The 18,915-nt window shown below is 45.6% G+C and overlaps 1 protein-coding gene and 1 non-coding gene across 8 annotated transcripts in view; one reads left to right on the forward strand and one right to left on the reverse strand.

The window, feature by feature from the left end:
* wt1a (WT1 transcription factor a) overlaps positions 1–9,454 on the forward strand; it is a 15,196-nt gene extending 5,742 nt beyond the window's left edge. For 2 of the 7 annotated variants that reach the window (XM_062547417.1, XM_062547420.1), the window contains exons 4-9: positions 2,427–2,510; positions 4,927–5,029; positions 7,274–7,421; positions 7,528–7,617; positions 8,115–8,207; positions 8,502–9,454. In XM_062547417.1, the coding sequence (XP_062403401.1) occupies positions 2,427–2,510; positions 4,927–5,029; positions 7,274–7,421; positions 7,528–7,617; positions 8,115–8,207; positions 8,502–8,623 (640 nt within the window). In that variant the 3' untranslated portion in view covers positions 8,624–9,454. Of the gene's footprint in view, positions 1–2,426; positions 2,511–4,876; positions 5,030–7,273; positions 7,422–7,527; positions 7,618–8,114; positions 8,208–8,501 lie in introns of all 7 variants that reach the window. The other 5 variants (XM_062547419.1, XM_062547421.1, XM_062547422.1 and 2 more) reach the window with 3 other exon arrangements.
* Positions 9,455–18,631: 9,177 nt separating this feature from the next.
* trnaa-cgc (transfer RNA alanine (anticodon CGC)) lies at positions 18,632–18,708 on the reverse strand. Its single transcript is given in 2 exon segments — positions 18,632–18,667; positions 18,673–18,708. It is a non-coding gene; the product is annotated as a tRNA-Ala (tRNA).
* Positions 18,709–18,915: the final 207 nt, after the last annotated feature.

The raw sequence follows: 18,915 nt of genomic DNA on the forward strand, positions 1-18,915 counted from the left end.
TGGAGCACACATCAGTACATCCTCTCTTTTCTGCCCTGTTTCCCAAAAAATCCCAAAGGCCATCCGTGAAGGTGACGGTGTGGTGGATGCCCATTGGGCTTGTCTGCCCAAGGGACTCAAACATAGCGCTACTAGAGCTGGCTGAGACAGTGATGCCAGGCAGTGTTCTGTTTGTAAACAGAAAGAGAAAGTAAGCACATATTATCTATATGGTTATTATGGACCCTACTCCGAGGAGGTTGCTAAGGTTTAATAGAATGTTCAGCTCCACTCCAGCATAGCCATTGGGGCAAGTGACCCTGCGCTGTGGTCAGGCTGAGACAATGACCAATGTGCAAGGGCCTCGACCTCTTAGATGTCATGGTGCCATTCTCTACATCCCCATGCTTCCCGGAGAAGGAAAGGGACGGTTGGACTGTGCACACTCTCCCTAAAAACGGCCAGTGCAATCTCTGGCATCACAGGCTCAGGCATTTGCATGTCGTCTTACCGACCGATACTTTTTTTTCTGTTGAAACACACTTGCGAGCTCAGTATGCTGGACTTCCCCGTTTCGCTCATAAACTGCTGAGCGCTGTGTTGTAAAGGGACATAATTATAATTGATAGCCCCAAGCACGGCTCGGTCCAGCTGTGTCCATTACAGTCCTGTCTTATCGGAGGTCAGGGGGGCCATGCTGCAGAACGCAACTGGCCAAAACAAACGCTCGTAATCCACTACCAGTTTCCACTCTGTTTTTACCAGTTTGGAATTCCTCATTCAGATAAAATGGCTGGACGGAGAAGGAGGAGGAGGAGGAGGAAGAGGAGGAGGAGGAGGAAGAAGAAAGTCCCATCCGGCAAACTTCACTGAGCTGTTTACTCATTCGTATGCCTGAGATGACTCAAAATGAAGTGGCATTCCTTGCATGCCTTCGACGTATCGTGCTCTCTTTTCTCACTTTGGGGAGAATACGCCGATTCAGAATAACAGAGTTCACGTCGATAAGGGGAAGATAGAGAATGGACGAAAGAGAGAAAGGGAGGGGTGGCAAAAGAAAGGAAGACAACAAGAGTGGGAGACTTTGGTCATGCTCAGCCCATGTGCTGTAGCAGTCAGTTTTCCAGTCTCTGTATTTTTTTCTCTCTCTTTTCTTTCGCTCTCTTTCTTTTTTGGTTCTTCGAATGTCATAAACAGCCCTGATAATCTGCCCGCGGAGCCGCGGAGCTGGGAAGGCTCAAATCAAAAGCTCCGGAGGCCGTTCTCTAATCGGACGCCTGGTACCAGCAGCACTGTATTTACAGAGACCAGAGGCAGCACTGCCGTTTTTAGCCCCCGACGGACGGGGGCCTGGATGGAATAAAAACATGTCCACTTATCAAAACCTCCAGCTCAACACAGGTTACTGCTCCGCTCCAAACTCTGAAAGGCAGATATCCAGAAGGCTAAGCCAAACAAAAACAAAACCATGGCCAAATACCCATCGCAGGACTGTCAACTGTCTGCACGGTTCATTTCCAAGAAAAAAAAAGAAACGGCGAATAGTGAATTGAGCAACTTACCATCCAGTATCTTACAGTAAACAGAAGCATCTTGGCCAAATTAGCCCCGCACCTTTCAGGATAAATCCCTGGGGTGAGTGTGCGCGTATAAATCAGACCGCTAATGTTTCTCTTTGCGTACACATTGTCAAAAAGCACGGGGATTATCTGCACCTGCACACTGTTACACAGGTCACTAGGAGCCCACCAGTGGTTTGCTCTGAATTCAGCTCCGGTAGCGCTCTAATGGGGTGAGGGGGGGGGGGGGTTCGGTTGAGCATCGCTTCCTTGAGAGAGCCTGAAGAGGACAGTTAGCTAAGGCCGTTAGCTTCAGCTCAGCTCAGCTCAGCTCAGCACCCCTCTCCTCTCCTCTCCTCTCCGCTGCGCTCCTCTCCTCTGTTCAGAGTTGTACCAGGCACCACAGCTGCCCAGCGCCCCGTTCACTGGCGTTGTGATGAAACACCGGAGTGTCAGGGGCGCAGCGTATAAATCTCAGCTATGTGTTTGGGTAAGCACCTGGCAGGTTAAAGAATGGATGGCCCCAGGGTCTGGCATAGTTCTTTTTTTTTTTTTTTTTTACATTTTTAATAACGTATGGGCACTCGTGTCCGAGGGACGCTCCCTCCCCTCCCTGTTTGATTAACCGATGACCACGCCGTCGAGCCTGGGCAGCTTCTTGGTGCATAACACATTCATTAGCCGTTACCCAGGATGCATACCAAAATAGGGAAGGGGGACATTTTTCAATCATAGCTCTGACTCCCATAGAGATTTACCTTTCTTTTATTCTCTCTGTGTTACTGTTTTTTTTTTTTAAATAGAGGTGTCTCCCGCTGCCAGAGTTGGAGGGAAATTAATACTTTTTTTTCTTCTTAAAGCCGTCTTTCTATTTGTTTGAATCCCCAGCAGCGATAATTTATACCAAATGGCATCTCAGCTGGAATGCATGGGATGGAACCCTGTTAACACGCTGGCTTCTACCATTAAGAGGTATGTCAACGTGACCCACTCCTGTCATCTGAGAAATTCCTCTTTGGTCTGGATTTAGCAGCCATCCATCTTTTTGCGATGGCCACAGAATAGTAGTGGGCCCGACAGCTCCCCTTTATTAAATCACACATTTGACTAGTCACTCACAATGTGCAACCAACGCATGACAGAGTTGGACTCCCACCCCGTTGATGGGCAGAAATACGGTATATTGGCATAGCAATTTAATGGGAATGCAAATGCATTTTTCGTCAGTAATATTTGTAAGTTAGGTAAGTGCTGGGTGAATAGTGCAAAAGCCTACTATAAATAGTTTAAAACAGCAAAAATAGTATTTGTCAATCCATTTAAGAAAAAAAAACAGCTGCCATAAATGTCGTTGACAAATCTTGAAGGATTAACTTGGAATGCTTGCCTTCTTTGTAATGGTTGCATAATGCAACTCCAGAAGGTCTAAATTTGAGACTTGGGCCTGTCAACTTGACTCGTTTGTCTCCTTGGGGTCATGTGCAGTCGGTGTGTGTGTGTGTGTGTGTGTGTGTATATGTGTACTTGTGTGTGTATGTGTGCGTGTGTGTGTGTGTGTGTCTCTGTCTGTCCGTTTTGTCTGCTGGGGGGGAAATGTATCCTGTCGTATATTTCCCAGCGCGGCGTGTCAACCTTGACCAGGTCGGGAGACGGGAGCGTAGGAAAAGGGGGTCTCTCTTGGCCCGGGAGCTGGTGGAAGTAGCCTGGCTTATACAATAGGACAACCCGACCCCTGGGAGCCGGGCCCGCCATCCCGTTTGGTGTGCCGCGCCACGACTGTGTGCGCCAAGCTCCAGGGAGACTGTGACCCTTTTGCGCCTCCCCACCCTCCCCTCCCCTTGCCTCCCGTTCCATTAAAGAGAGAGAAAAAAATGAATGAAAACAAAAAACACGCCGAGACAGAAAATTTCGGGGCGACTGGATGATTAATCCGCTGCTAAATGCGAGTGCGGGAGCGGGAGCGACAAGAGGCCAGTCTGTGGAAAATCAGACTCACAGGGGCCCATCTCCGCCGCACGAGGAGGAGATCGCAGCCAGAGCTCTGATCCCTGATTCCTCTGGTTCTCCTCCAGCCGAGTGCCGGCAACCCCCCCCCTCCCCCTCTCCTTCCCTCCACCTTTAGCACCCAGCGGCAGTGCCTGGAGCCCAAGGCCAGGACTCAGGAGCCCAGGGCCAAAGCCCAGCATAACCACACAGCCACCAGGAGCCAGTGAATGAAGGAACTGTAGGGAGATTTATCACAGGATACCGTCTGCACTGTCCCCCCAAGTCTGGGTGTCTTACAGCGCGCGGCGGAGAGACAAAGGGGGCTTTATGCCTCGCAGACAAAGTTGTTTTATTTTATTTTTTTTTAATCTATGAACGAAAGGGACTCAAATCCTGCCACTCCTACAGTCCAAACGGTGAAGTAAATCTGGAAATGTTTGCTGTAGTCGACAGAAGTCATTTATGGTTTTGCATCATATTTGTCGACTTGAACACTGTAGCACAGATTTTAGACAGGTAATTCCAACATTGATAAAAAACAAAAATTTTCAGAGGAATTCCAAGATTTATCAAAATATAAGTTTCGCACAAAACAGGCAACTAATCTAAACACATCAAAACTACGTGATATTATCTTATCCCTCAATTTCTCACTATTTGCGAACGCCGATGTTGAAAGTCCTTGGCCACGAGCGCGGCACTCCGTGCCGTACGCCGTCAGTCGTGAGCCGGGCTGAGCTGAATCTGAGTGGAGCTGTCTGTCGGCATTAGTGCTGCCTGTCTCCCTCCCCGACTCTAGCGCTGCCGCGACCTCGGCGGAGGAGAGTCGGGAAAGCGCGGCGTGCCGAGGGGAGGGAGACGTGCGCTAATCCAGGGTCACCGTTTGGGGACTACGAGGTGAGCGCTCCGACTGGCGGATAAATCTGAGGGGCGGTACACAGTCGCCCCCCCCCCCCCCCCCCCCCATTCATCTTGTCCTTCTGGGCCCCTACCTGGGATTTCAGAGCTGGATATATGGCACTAAAGAGCAGAGAGCAATTTGCCCCACTGTCAGACTGAATTACAGGGCTTCTTTTCACCCTAAAGCTTTGCTAAGGGATTGAGTTTGTACAGCATGTCTCACCTAAACACAATTCAACTATTCAGTGACAGATGTAGGAACAGTAAACTGGTTTGGTTTTATGTTATAAGGCATTGTTATTGATAGTTTAAAACTGCATTGTAATAACACAAAATATCCTTGAATGCTATGCTGTGCACTGGCGCCTTTTATCACTGTTTTACTTTCAATTGCATGCCTCATTAAACAGATTTGGGGTTTTTCTTGGTGTGATAATCCTGAGTTTCCTGAGCTTGCTCGCTGCCCTTGTCCTAAAACTGAGCCGTCCTGTCGCCTCCACAGCCACGCGACGGGTTACGAGAGCGACCCGAACACGTCCCCATTGGTGTACAGCTGCAGCACGCAGTACCGCTTCCACACGCACGGCGTCTTCCGAGGCCTCCAGGTCAGTCCTCGCTCACTCTGTGGTGGGGGTGGAGGTTGGAGGGAGGTGGAGGGTGGGAGGAGTGTGTGTGAGTGTGTGTGTGTGTGGGGGGGGGGGGGGGGGGAGGTTGCTGCCGCAGAGAGAGTTCATGCTGGGGCCGGCGCTTGCCTGCACACTCCAGCGCTGCTACTGCAAGCTTGGGGGCCAAGGTCAGGACAAGAGTGCCAACAGTGAGGCACGGGGCCTCCGCAGACGGAGATGGCGCCCGCTCAGCACACTAGACCAGCCAGGGGCAGGCTCCACCAACACGGAGGGTGCAGACGTGAAAGTGAGATAGGGCGATGAAGAGAAAGGAAAGAAAAGAAGAGGAAGAAAGGGAGGGAAGAAGAAAAATGAAAGGGAAAGAATGAAAGAAAGAAACAGAAGGAAGGAAGAGATGGGAGAAAGAAAGAAAGTAGGGGAAAGTTAAAAAAAAAAAAGGCTGATGCAATGAAATTGTTATGTGAGAGGAAGCAGGGCTTGAAACATTTAGAAGGTATTTTGGGATGAAAAGGGAAGAAGAATCACTTTCAAGAACTCCATTAGCAATAAAGATACAGTTTCCATACCCGGGCCTGCACTAATAAATCATTAGCTCCTAATTAATGTCCGCCAGAGGCTTGAAAGCACTGCGAGCAGAGATAGTCCAGAGCTGCTCCACCCGTTCAGACGAGGATGTTTTTCCTCAACCTTTCCAGGTTTCTGTCCCCTTATTGTTTCAGAAAGAATGCGACTAAATAACAGACATCGCATGTTAGATATGTTGGGGTCTACTCAAGAAGCCATTGAAAGATCTGTCCCCCTTGTAAAATTACATGCCTTTTGCTAGATAACCTGTGTTTAGAATTGACTTTGTTCCCACAGAGAGAGCTCGGAGCGCAGAGAATTTGGGTAGACGGTGTGCCCTGACTGTTGGGTGTTATCAGCCCCATGGGATAGATAAGATGGGATGGGAACAGCCGTAAAACACTTTAAGTAATTTACTTATCAATAGCACTTAACATACATTAATTACCGCGGCGGTGTCCAGAAACGTCATTATGCTAAGCACAGGCTAATGAGGAGCAGATGGGACAGAGGGGTCTGGAAGAGGAGAGGGTGGGGGTGGGTTAGGGTGGGAGTGGGGGTGGCTGGTGGTGGCTGGGGTAGATTGGCGCAGATCTGTAATAGGGTCTGTGCAGCGCCTGTGACTAACAGCCAACATTTACATAGTAAATCAGAGGCCAGGCTTAATCTGCGTGATCACAGCTAATTCCAATATAATTAGGCCCCCCACCCTCCAAATGATAATCTATTAAACGCACACTTACGGAGAATTGGGTTGTTCATTTGTCCTCTGCGGAAAGACCCTGTGTTGAGTTCAAGAATCCTTTTATGGGCAATCTGTTCTCCGTGACATCCACTGAAGTACCAGCTGGAAGAGGCCTGGCTTGATCTGGCGCTGTCCAGGGCCAGACCCGTTTGTACGTGACGTGCTCCTTGGAGAGGTTTAGGGACTGAGGGTTAGGGTTAGGATTAGGGTTAGGGTTAGGGTTGGAGTTAAGGTTTCTTTTAATCACATGGTACCCAAAAAAGAACAGTTCAATCAAGCCTGTAGAGTTTAGCAAAATGCTGAAAAACAGAGACTCTCTCAGGCCGGATAGAGTTCAGGCATGGTGCCTGAATTCAGGCTTTAGCTTGGCCATGTACGATGTCAAGAAAGGCTATTCTCTCTATTGTCTTTGAATGTACTTGATCATTTCAGGCACAGATAATTTCCTGTCTATCAGCCATGCTCTCTTGTGTAAATAGCTTTATTTACAAAGCTGTGAAATGAATCTATTTTGATTGATTTATCTATGCTTACCTAATGCAGCATCTTGCTCCAAAAAAATGATCAGTTTTTTTATACGGGCCACTTGCCACGTGCCAGTTCTCATCTGGATTGAGGCAGCTGCTTCGGAGCTACTTCACTGTAACAAATGAACGTAGGTTACCATGTACGTCAGTCAAGAAGGTGTGAGGTGTGTTGCTATGGATGGGAACGCTTTCCAGAGATATTTGCGGTAAATACTGTAAGCTGCAGCCTGGCCCTCTGAGTCAGATGGCCATGGCCTTGAGCTAACTGCTACATTGTAGCCACTCTGTGAGAACCAGTCTGTTGTGAGTCGTGAATTGTCACCTAGTTTGTCCCTGGGTGAAATGCCAGCGTGTTCTCATGCCAGCGTGTGGCCCCTGTCTTGTTAGGATGTCCGCAGAGTGCCTGGCATCACCCCGGCCATTGTGCGCTCGTCGGAGACCAACGAAAAGAGGCCGTTCATGTGTGCCTACCCCGGCTGTAACAAGCGCTACTTCAAACTCTCCCACCTGCAGATGCACAGCCGCAAGCACACAGGTAAGGATTGGGAAGAGAGTGAAGTCACCACTCACCGGTGATCTTGAAGGCCTTTACTTCCACACTCAGCAAACCCACTCACCACTGATCCTGCTCTATCCATCAGGCGAGAAACCCTACCAGTGTGACTTCACAGACTGCGGGAGGAGGTTTTCCAGGTCGGACCAGCTGAAGAGACACCAGCGAAGGCACACAGGTTTGGATTCTCCGCCCTTCCCACTCATTTTGCCTCTCTTAAGTATCTGCCTTTTGCACTCTCCATTTCACTGCCTGCTTCAACCTGCATGAGAATGTTTGTGTGCCTAACCACTCACTCCATCTAAAAAACAACAAAAAAAACAGCACCTTAGGAGAAGGTTCCTTGAGAGAACTTTTAAAAGTTCCTCTCAGAAACCTTCTGTCAGAACCCTTTGTTGAAGTACCTTCAACAGTTCTATGTAGAACATGTAAGAGACTTCCCAGGCTCAGCCCAGCAATGGCTTCTCAGTTGTGAACAATGCAAACCTGAAAACAGTCCTCCATATTGTTCCCATCGTGCTGTTTGATGTTGCATTGATGTTAGCATTAGCGTTAACATTAGCATGCAGCAGCAGGAAGTGGCTCCACTTTGGCGTTTCCTGGAATGGCTTCCCTCCTGGCATCCACCGTTTTCTGTTTCTCTCTCCATGTATGTATGTATATGTGTCTGTGTAGGGGTTAAACCGTTCCAGTGCGAGACGTGTCAGAGAAAGTTTTCACGGTCTGACCATCTTAAGACCCACACCCGGACTCATACAGGTAAAACAAGTGCGTAAAACTTTTAATTTTTCCACATTTTACTTCTCCTTTTCTCTTTCTCTGGTACCTAAAATTAAAGAATATAAAAACATGTTGTAAGTACAAGTAAGGATTATTAGAGTAGCACTGAGCTACTTTGGTTTGACTTGTTGAAAACTCCCACAGTTCTTTACAACCAATAAAGTATACAATTTCAATATCAATATTTATTTGACACTATTTCTCCTCCAATTCTTTCCTAATTGTTGTAACAATGAACTTTTATAGTGAAATACTCCCTCTCTCTTGCTGTCCTCCTGTCAGGTGAGAAACCTTTCAACTGTAGGTGGCCCAATTGCCAGAAGAAGTTTGCCCGGTCTGACGAGCTGGTGCGGCACCACAATATGCATCAGAGGAACCTGACCAAGCTGCAGCTGGCCATCTGAGGCTCGCCTCTGAGCTTGCTGCAGGCTCCAGCCGAGCTGCCCACTGACCTGGCAAGGCAGGGCCTCTATCTCCACAGGACCAAAGCAGGAGAGTCAGCCAGCAGCCCCTCACCTGCATGTACAGCGCCCCCTACTGGAGCTCATGAGCAAGCTCAGCAGCTTCTAGCACTATAGCGTCAGACAAGAGGGCGGCCATTTTGAAAATGAGGAAACTCCATTGGCATCTTTGAGTTGTTGTTACTCTTTTGATGTGAATTTTCATTTTCAGTGTAATTTATTATTTTTTATCAACAAAAGTTTTTAGAAGGAATCTCTCGCTTTATTTTAGTTGTCAGGCGTGTTATTTTTCAAGGCTCCATTTGTTGTCATTCTGATTTGAAAGGTTCACAGTACAGCTCTTATTCGTGTTAGAACCATAAGACTCTCTTCACTGAAGCTCTTCTCTGGTGTTTGTAAATATGCTCTGATATTAAATTATGATTTGGTCGCACTGGCTTTGTGATCCAATGGCTGTGATATCTGAAGTTGTATATAATAGTGATGTTTCACAGTTTAAGGGGAAAACAGACATGTGATTATTGGAAATGTGATTTTAATACTTGTAAAAAGTATTATGAAGGGTCCAGGAAATACCTTAAAAGGTATATTTCATAACTGTATAATTTAAGCATACTTGTTATTATGGTCATTCATATTTTGTCTTTGGGAAGCACATTTAAATCAGTGCTGCCATTTTTTATTATTACAACATTCCTATTTTTGCTTTTGAGATATATGACAACCGTGTTATTGGTTTTCCTCCACTGAGCTTTGAATTAAAGACTTGTTGAAGTTGAACTGAGTTTTTTTGAGGAGGGTTGGTGGTGTGTAGGGTGACAGTGAGCCAGTGTTGATGCTTGAGCAGATCGCTTGTTGACCACAGAGAAACATAACCCAGGTCATGACCCCTCTCAATTTCCCTGGACAGCCATCTCTGTGGGGAAGGTCACAGACAGACACACACACACACACACACACACACACACACACACACACACACACACACACACACACACACACACCAGGATTGTTGTACACTCACTGAGGACTGTGAAGGAATAGTCAGCACTGTAAGGCTGGCTGTTTTCTTTATCTCTGGACACATTCTTCTTCAAATTCCTAAGCCTCCTCGGTGGGAGGGGAAAGCGTGGCGAAGAAGTAGAAAAAAAGTAAAAGTAAAAAAAATAAGTATATAGTCCACTTTTGTAATCGCAGAGCTCACATAGGACAGCACTCTATTGCACCCCCCCCCCCCCCCCCGCCCAACAATATACGACTTCTCATTTCCCTCATCGTTTGTCTTTGAAATCGGGTCTCAACAAAAATGTTTAGAGAAAATTAGAATATGACTGAGAGCTCCGATTTCACACTCCACTATTTGTTTTTTTTAAAGAAGTACTGGTTCCAGAGCGTAAAATGTTATCTGATGGCATTTCATCATGATCTGGGGTGGATATTGTGGTGGAAATCTACTTCTTAACAATTTGCTTGGCTCGGGCGCTGTGTAAATCAGCTTGACTCTCCACCCCATTACTCATGCAAAAACCCCCCGCTATATGTCAGAGTGACAGGGCTTAATCTCGGTCCCAGATTTCGGCTGCTTGGCCTTTGAAGCGAGGTGGCTGCTTTTTGTAACTTTAGTTCAGTCAACTTTACAATGCTGAGGGGTGAAAGGAGGAAGGGGGTGTTGGTTAATTTTATGGTTTGGACTCTCAACGGAAAAGGAAAAGGCCTGATTCTCAGAACTGGAAGTGTAATTTGTCTGGGATATACAGTAACTGATAGATAAGATTTATTTTGTAAGATTTATTTTATTTTTTATTATTATTGTTTGTGTTTTACCTCTATCTGTATGTGGGTGTGGTGGAGCAGTGGTAACTTACAATCAGTCCCCCACCGTTGTGAGTTTGTGCCGCTTTGGATGAAAGTGTCTGCTAAATATCAGTCCATTTTAACTTTAACTTCTTTCTTCCTTTGATGTCATTGAGATCTTTGCCTGACTCTTACATGGTTGTGGCTTCTGACGGTGACCGAGTCTATCAGGCCTGAGCCCTTGCTAGAGATAGGTGGTCTGATATGGATGATAGTGGATGATGCCCTGTGATCTATCCACCGCTCCTGAATCCTACATGGACCTGATAGCACTATCATTGGTCTCAGAGCACAGGATCATCTTAGGAGGCCTCCACTGTGGCTCTGCCTACCACACAGTGCAATACCTACATGAGAGACTGAACTCATCTTACTATTTATAAAGAGTACCCTTCACAAAAGAGTCGTGCGGTAGTTTTATTCCCACTGACTTGTGTGCGCTTGACTCTCTAAGTGTATGTGTAAGCCAGACTGCATAGCTCCCTGTGTGTGTGTGTGTGTGTGTGTGTGTGTGTGCATTTGTGTATATGTCCATAAAGGTTGTATATGTAAGTGAATATGTGTGGGGGCGTGCATGTGGGCATGTGCATGAATGTGTCTCTGTCTGTGTGTGTGTGTGTGTGTGTGTGTGTGTTGGGGGTTATGGTGTGATGTTAACAGTATGTGTCCCAATAGGGTAAAATGTGGCCTTAGCAGCAAATGAGTCTCGTAAAGCCGCGCTGGTTGAGTTGATTCCGCTCAAATGAGCCCCTCAAGCCGCCCGGCTGGTCAAAGCGGCCCGGGCCACGTCGCTGACATGTTTATGACCCGGCCCACCGGTCCGGTCATCCGCGGCCCTCCGGCCCCCCCGCGAGTCCCAACTGCACCCCACCCCCCCCCCCCCCCCCCCCCATGCAGCGATAAGATAGGAGATAAATAAGGCCGGGCCGCGGAGAAACCCAAGACGAGGCCAGAGCAAGCGGGCGAGTCGGAAGGGAGCACGACCCGCGGAAGAGAAGGGCTTGTTTATCAGAGGGCCAGGTGAGGAGGACGCCGGCCATTAAAGGATTAGGCCAGGGCCCCTTCACTAAGATCTAGTGGAGAGAGAGAGAGAGAGAGAGAGAGAGAGAGAGAGAGAGAGAGGGAGAGAGAGAGGGAAGATGATGTGAGGCAGCAGGCTGTTATAAATCTGCCAGAGTCACACCTCTCTCTTCCCCCGTAGTCCAACACAACCCCACTCACCACCACCACCACCCACCAGCACCCCCACCCAAAACCACCCATCCAACCCCTCACCCAACCACTAAAAACACCATCAGGCACGAGCAATAAAAGTGAAACGCAGACACACACACAGAGGAACTTAACCTTGGGCTGGGGTCACACTTTCAGTGAGACATTATACCAGTGGCACCCCTCAACAACACTGCCTAGGGGTCAAAGACACACTCCTGAGCTGAAAACGACTCCGCTTGAGTAAAACTGTAAAAACAAACATGAATTCAACACAACATAAAAAATAAAACCTTTCAACAATTTCATTGCTCGCCTTGAGGACAGACTATTACTAAAGCGAAGATCTTTCAACACAAACTCTTTAACACTTTAAAACTCTATGGCACTTTCATAATTAGTACACTGCGTGTCACGTTTTTAACTGACAACAGGCAATATGAATGTATGCTTTTAAATTTGAAAACTGACACACTGACTCAGGCCATGAACCGTAGGAGCAGGTGTGCCGTTGCCGACGAGTGACAGTAAGAGTGAGTGAGAGAGAAAGGATAAGACGCATGGAGAGTTGAAGAGAAAGAGAGTGAGAGCGAGCGAGGGGAATGGAGAGGAGACAGTTTCTTGGCCTCCCGGGATAATGGCGTAATGGCAGAAGAGGACGATGATTCTGTGGGTGTCGGGGCCCTGGTACGGATCGTTCCTCCACCTCGCGCGCAGCGGAGGCTGCATTCCATCAGCCTCCTGCCAGAGACGTTGCCCTACTGTCCTCTCCCTCTCTCCCTCTCTCTCTCTCTCTCTCTCTCTCTCTCTCTCTCTCTCACACACACACACACACACACACACACACACATACACACACACACACACACACACACACACACACACACACAGTCCTAATCGCAGTCTTGAGCAATGCTTGCGTCTGTTATCACAGGACTGAGGCTGCTGGCTTGCCTCATGCACTTTCCCCGGGTGGGCCACTGGCACAGCGTTCACTTGCATTGCAGGCCTCTAAAGTCATCGTAACGCTCAAGGTGCAGCTGAAGACTGCTGGTGCTCTCCGTGGAGAAAACGTGCACGAAAGAGCATCATTGGAACCCTCACCGCGGAATGTTTTTTTCCCCCTTCAATGTGGCCTATTCGTTCATTTCCCCCCGGTGTCTGTCTTTGCTCTTTTATCACTGCATTTATTTTCATTTATAAGACATTCCAAAGGCATGTCCCTCTGGCCTGTCCCGCTCACTCGCACAACGACCCGTGCTGATATCGAGCATTAAAGTTTTACAGGTTCCTCGTCGATCTTGTTCTGAGGCGAGGGTGGCTGGCTGGCTGGCTGGCTGAATGGTTTGAGTGGATGGCTGGAGGTGAAGGGGATTCCCCCAAAAGTATGGCCTGATGGCAGGAGGAGGGCTGGGGGGGAGTCAGCTCTTTTACAGCCAGTAAAATGCGCTGACAGAAAAAAGCAAACACGCGGGATGACATACGGCACTGAGGAAGGGCAGCCCTCACAGCTGCACTCTAAGGGCACAGACGCAGAGATGGAGAGATGGAGTGAAAGAGTTAGAGAGAAAGAGAGAGAGGGGGGAGCGGGAGAGAGAGTGAGAGGTAGGGAGAGAGAGAGAGAGAGAGAGATAGAGATAGATAGAGAACTCATCTACTGTCCTGCAGCTGAAAGGTTCTCCAGTGAATCGTCAAGCAAGGCAAGCACTTAATTTATCCCTCTGGTGTAACAGAAACCGGCAGAGTGACGGGAGCAGCTTTGATTTAAACGGCTTTTAAAATTCCCTATTTGCAGTGATTCTTCCGATTTTTGTGCTGGTCTTTCTCAGTGCCAAACTGGCATGTCGGGTGTCTCAAGTGGAACCATGATGAGAATCCTTACATGCTGGACTGGGTTCCACAGGTCTGTGTCCTGAGAGGCCTATGCCTAGTGAACTGAGCTATGCTTGTACTGGATGTAGCCTATACTGACAACAGGGGGCCTTTGGCTCCATTAAAAAACAATATATATTTAAGTATAAGTTATATAATATAAGTTAACAAATTCTCCAGAGGACGGGATGCAACATCTCTTACTCTCAGATGACTAGATTTCAAAAACAAGTAGGTGCCACACCTAAATGTAGCCTATCTAAATTTCCTCCAACTCGACGATAAACAAACGCTAACGCTAACCCACAAAAAAAAAAAACTTTCCTTGCAATACAATTGTAACTCACAGTTAGGGGACTGTGTGGTAAACTGCTCCGACTAAATATAACACACTGTAGTATCCTTAAAGGAACACTTCACCATTTTTTCATATTAAACTACGTTATTCCCTTAACTAAGACGAGTTGATACTCACGTTTCAATGCGTGCACTCACTGGCTCTGGCGCGTGGCGCAACTTTGATAGCACTTAGCTTGACCAATGCATTCATTAGGATCCAAACAGAGATGAAGTTAGAAGCGACCAAACACCTCCATGTTTTCCCTATTAAAATACAGTTAGGCCTACACCTGTAGTCACACGACCAAGTATGGTGAGACAAAATAAAACTTGGTGCATTTCTAAGCAGGCAAAAGAGATAACTATATTGTTTGGCAGAATAACATTGGGAGCACTTAGACTCTGCGCAGTGAAACTGAAAGTGCAAGAGTGAGGATATTACTGCGCCACACAATAGTTACCCCTCTTACCTGCTTACAAATGCACCACGTTTTATTTTGCCTCACCATACTTGGTCGTGTGACTACTTGTGTAACTGTAGTTTAACCCTCATGTTGTCCTCAAATCTTACCGACGTTTGTTGTCCTTGGGGTCAATTTGACCCCAGCTAACAAAAATCTCAAAAAATGATTGAAATCATTTTTTTTACCCAGTTTTTTTGTGGTAGGTACTTAACAAGAGTGTAATGACCACCATCAAAAGCCCTAAAAAACAATCCCACCCCCCCACACCCCTTTATGAACCCTGGAACCCTGGCTGGCAATATGGCCAATCCAGTGTCAACAGCCCAAAGGCTGAGTTTTTGGACTTTTTCAGACCTGCCAAAATAATTTATATGTAATATGTACTTGTTTATGTAATAATGATAATAAGTACATGTTCTCATACTATTACAGTAATAATATTCATATTGTGTCAAATATTCATTTACCTCATGTTTCATAAAAATGGGGTCAAATTGACCCCAAGAACACCAACGTAACTATTTTTTTTTACAGGACATTGGAAACATATTTTTGTGCAAATTTCATGTTTACTCTGTTGTAGCCTACCCTTCAAATGAGGAAAAGTCATGAAACTTGAAGCAAAACAAAAAAAGTGAACCATATATTTTATGATGTTAAACATTGTTTGGGGTCAAATTGACCCTGAGGACAAGATGAGGGTTAATAGGGAAAACATGGAGGTGTTTGGTCGCTTCTAACTTCATCTCTGTTTGGATCCTAATTAATGCATTGGGCTAGCTAAATGCTATCAAAGTTGGCGCGCCAGAGCCGGTGAGAGGTATGTATCAACTCGTCTTAATTAAGGGAATAACATAGTTTAATATGAAAAAACGGTGAAATGTTCCTTTAAGGACACACTGTAGTTTACAAATGAAAACAGTCAAGTTATTTGTTTCACTTTTTTTCCCTGCACGGTTTAAATTGGATGCAGTCATTTATCTGTGACTGATTTCTTAGATAATCGCTTTATCTTGATGCTGGAATTGAAACGTTTTTGAAAAATTGCATCCTATTTCTAGCATGCTGGACTGCATGATGTATGGTCCTACTGATCAAACATCATGAGCACTATGTCATACACAGACAGTGTTCTATAAAAAACTTGCTCTGCTGATTTTGCAGATAGTAGGCCTAGGAAGTTTGTTGGTGTTTGGCTAAAAACACAGGGTCCCTAATAAATTACTTTGAGAGATCATGATGCAGTTCTATTGAACCGTGATTGTTTTTGCAGGGACTTCCTACTACTTTGTCAATACTGATATTTCTAAAGATGTATAGCTAAAATATAGACAAGGGTTCCCTCTAGTGGTGAATGTCATGACAATGCAGGGACAAAAAAAGCATTTTATTGAACAGCAAAAATGCCTCATATCTCCTCTCCTCAACCCCTTTCTTTGAAAATGTGTGACTAAAACCTTGATGACACATTTAATATGTAGAGCATTCGCTCCTTGCACTCGGTGGAGCACCCAGTAATATTTATGCAAGATTGAGGAGAATCACTGTTGTGCATATTCATGGAAATAGCACATCCCAGTGTTGAGATGTGGAACTGTGTTTCTGTCAGGGGTTCTCTCACAAGTAATGACCCCATTGATATAAAACAGATATTTAAAGATATTTAAAGATAAAGTGACATACACTTTTTAACCAACCTCTTGCGGGATCTCCCAGGTGTATTGCTAAATTGGTAATAGAGAAGGGAGCATGACACATGAGAGCAGTTGTGTATGATACTCTTTTCTACAATCATATCCATACCATTATAGGGAGCGATGGAAACAGTCACATTTGAAAAGCTTGGTACCTATAGTCACATGGACATAGCCTACTGTCTCTTATTTCAAAGCCAACAAGATTTGTTTTTCTGCGGCCTTTGACCAATTGATACTGTATATGCTGTTAACCCAAATATCCCTGCACAACACAGAGAAAAGAATGAAAGAAAGTTAAATGAAAATAGATACTAGAACCACTAGCATTACATTTCAAAAGTATGTGTTTTGTGATAATCATTGTTGTCAAAATAATAAACACTACATTACAAAAATAGAAAAAGCACTCTCAGCACTTTTAAAAATAACTTTTCATCATATTTCACATGACTGAAGTGTGGAAGGATTAGCTTGGTACACCTTCATGTTACGTTTCAACTTCATGCCCCATTTGAGTTGTCCTCCCCCTTTCAACTGGCCCATGGACAGAGTTCTGGACTTACTGTAGCTGTTTAGCATTATTCTGCCATTCTAAAAGCAATGACAGATCTCTCCACCATGATCTAGACCCATACCCAGGTGACTAAACCCTCTCCTACTTCACTAAGCACAAACATAGAGAGCCCTGACCCTTGGACAGCAGTCTGAGCCGTCACCTCATCTCTCTCTGGAGGTTGTGTTTGTGTGTGTGCGTCCGTCGCGAGCACAGCAGGCTGCATGGTGGTCAGTGGAGGTCTCGGAGGAATGTGGGGGGGGGGAGTCTGGGTGGTGTTGGGTGGTGCAGATTGATGATGCCCATGTGCAGATGGAGCCAGCGCAGCGCTCCATCACGTATCTTCCCAGAGACAACAAGCCGGCCACAGCCAGTGGGAGCATTTTCTGCAGGGTGACAAGACAACTCATGGGGTGGGTGAGCGCTGTCAGGTGTTACCGAAGGTGGTGAGTTCATATTAGTCTCTCTGCCAAAAAAGCTGACATCTAGTTTAATAGGTCTGAGAGAATTGGAACATCCTTCAATGTGGTTTATGTAGAAAAGCTATATTCTACTTATTCTATTTTGAAGTTGAATGATTCTGACCAGCTAAAACAATGTGAAGTGAAACAATATAGTGGTAGAGATCTGGAGGATCATTAAACCCACCAAATCATTCTGTATGCTGCACGCATACATTAAATGACATCCAAAAAATGCATACTTCTTCATGACTTTTGCTTATCAGTTTGATTTGACATTGAAATTCTATGAAAACACAACAAAAATGTGTTTTGAATAGGCAAATGCAGTCTTTATAATATTTTTTCACATTTCCATACCTCTCATCAGAGCACGAAGCTATGTTATTGGTTGTAAATGACTGAAACTGAAGTAGGATTTCAGACATGTACCGTTAAATAAAGGTAATGTATCAAATCACATGACTCTGCATGAACATTCAGCTGCTTAAAGCAACACTAAAGCACTTTTCCTCTGTTGCATGAACACTATTTGTTTAAACCAGCTAACGATGGCCACAGACAAGGTAGTATGTTGCATGATTTTATGTTGTATGATGTACTGTGACATTGAAGCAAGTAAAATTTGTGGTTTCTTGTGTCTCATTCCATCATATTACAGAACCGCTACCCGATCTGGTAAACTTACACCGTGCGGTTATAGCCGGTAGAGGGCCGCGAAACGAATGCAGAAGTGCCGTTCACCCTGTTACAAGTTGATGAACCACTGAAATCATTTTGGGAACATTATTTTAAGGTACAAAAAACAATTTAGTGTTGCTTTAAATTCTCCCAAATGATTCGATCTAAAGTGACAAGTGCTGGGGACTTGGGGTCATGGTGAGACACGACTAATCATGCCAAATGGAACTGTTCTACTATCCTCTCACTCACAACAGTTGAGCTGGCCCAAGCCCATGCTGGTGAAGGTCAGAGTTCAACTCAGCAGGTCAGGGGTCACGCTTGCACACCATTTATCTGAGTTATTAACTGACATTGGGAATGTATGAGTGAGATATGAGGTTAGACGATGTCTAAACTAAGATCCAAATGAGGCCTTTGCCATGAGAGGGGTCAGGACACTAGCAGTTAGAACGCTATCAAACATGATGTCAGGGTGGAATCTGCACACCCTAGTGGTGCTGGTGATGCACCACTGGTGCCTTAGTCTGAAAGTGTCCTAATGAATACAATAAATAAAATATTTGCTAAAATGTAAAGAATAATTTTGTGGCTGCATTCCAGAGGAATACACTTTTACCAGGCCACTTGGAGCAGAACAATACAGTGTTAAATACACATTTGTAGTTTGTATTTAAATCAATAACATGACTACATTGTCCCCAGAGCAACTCTGGGTTAAGTGCCTTGCTCAAGGGCACAACGATGAAGACTGGTGGAATCCACACGTTGCCAGGCTAGTCCAGGTCTTTTGCCAGTACACTATCACTGCCCATATGTGGAGATGCCAGGGATTGAACCCAGGACATCATACAGTACATGCGAAGCATGCACTCTACCACTGAGCTACATCCCCAGTAATTCTATTAAGAATCTGAGAGTACAGTAGGAATCGGAATATACTTTTAGGCAATTGTGTGGTATTGTATTATTAAAAGTACAGTATGATCATTCAGTGTGCTTTTTCAGGTGTTCTGTTAGGTATAATTGATGTTTGTTACTCAACCCCAGACATGAACTTTTCTTCTTTAATTCATCCATATCTGTCATGAGAAACCAAATA

This window comes from Sardina pilchardus, chromosome 10 (assembly GCF_963854185.1).
Source record: "Sardina pilchardus chromosome 10, fSarPil1.1, whole genome shotgun sequence".
Taxonomy (NCBI): Eukaryota; Metazoa; Chordata; class Actinopteri; order Clupeiformes; family Clupeidae; genus Sardina; species Sardina pilchardus.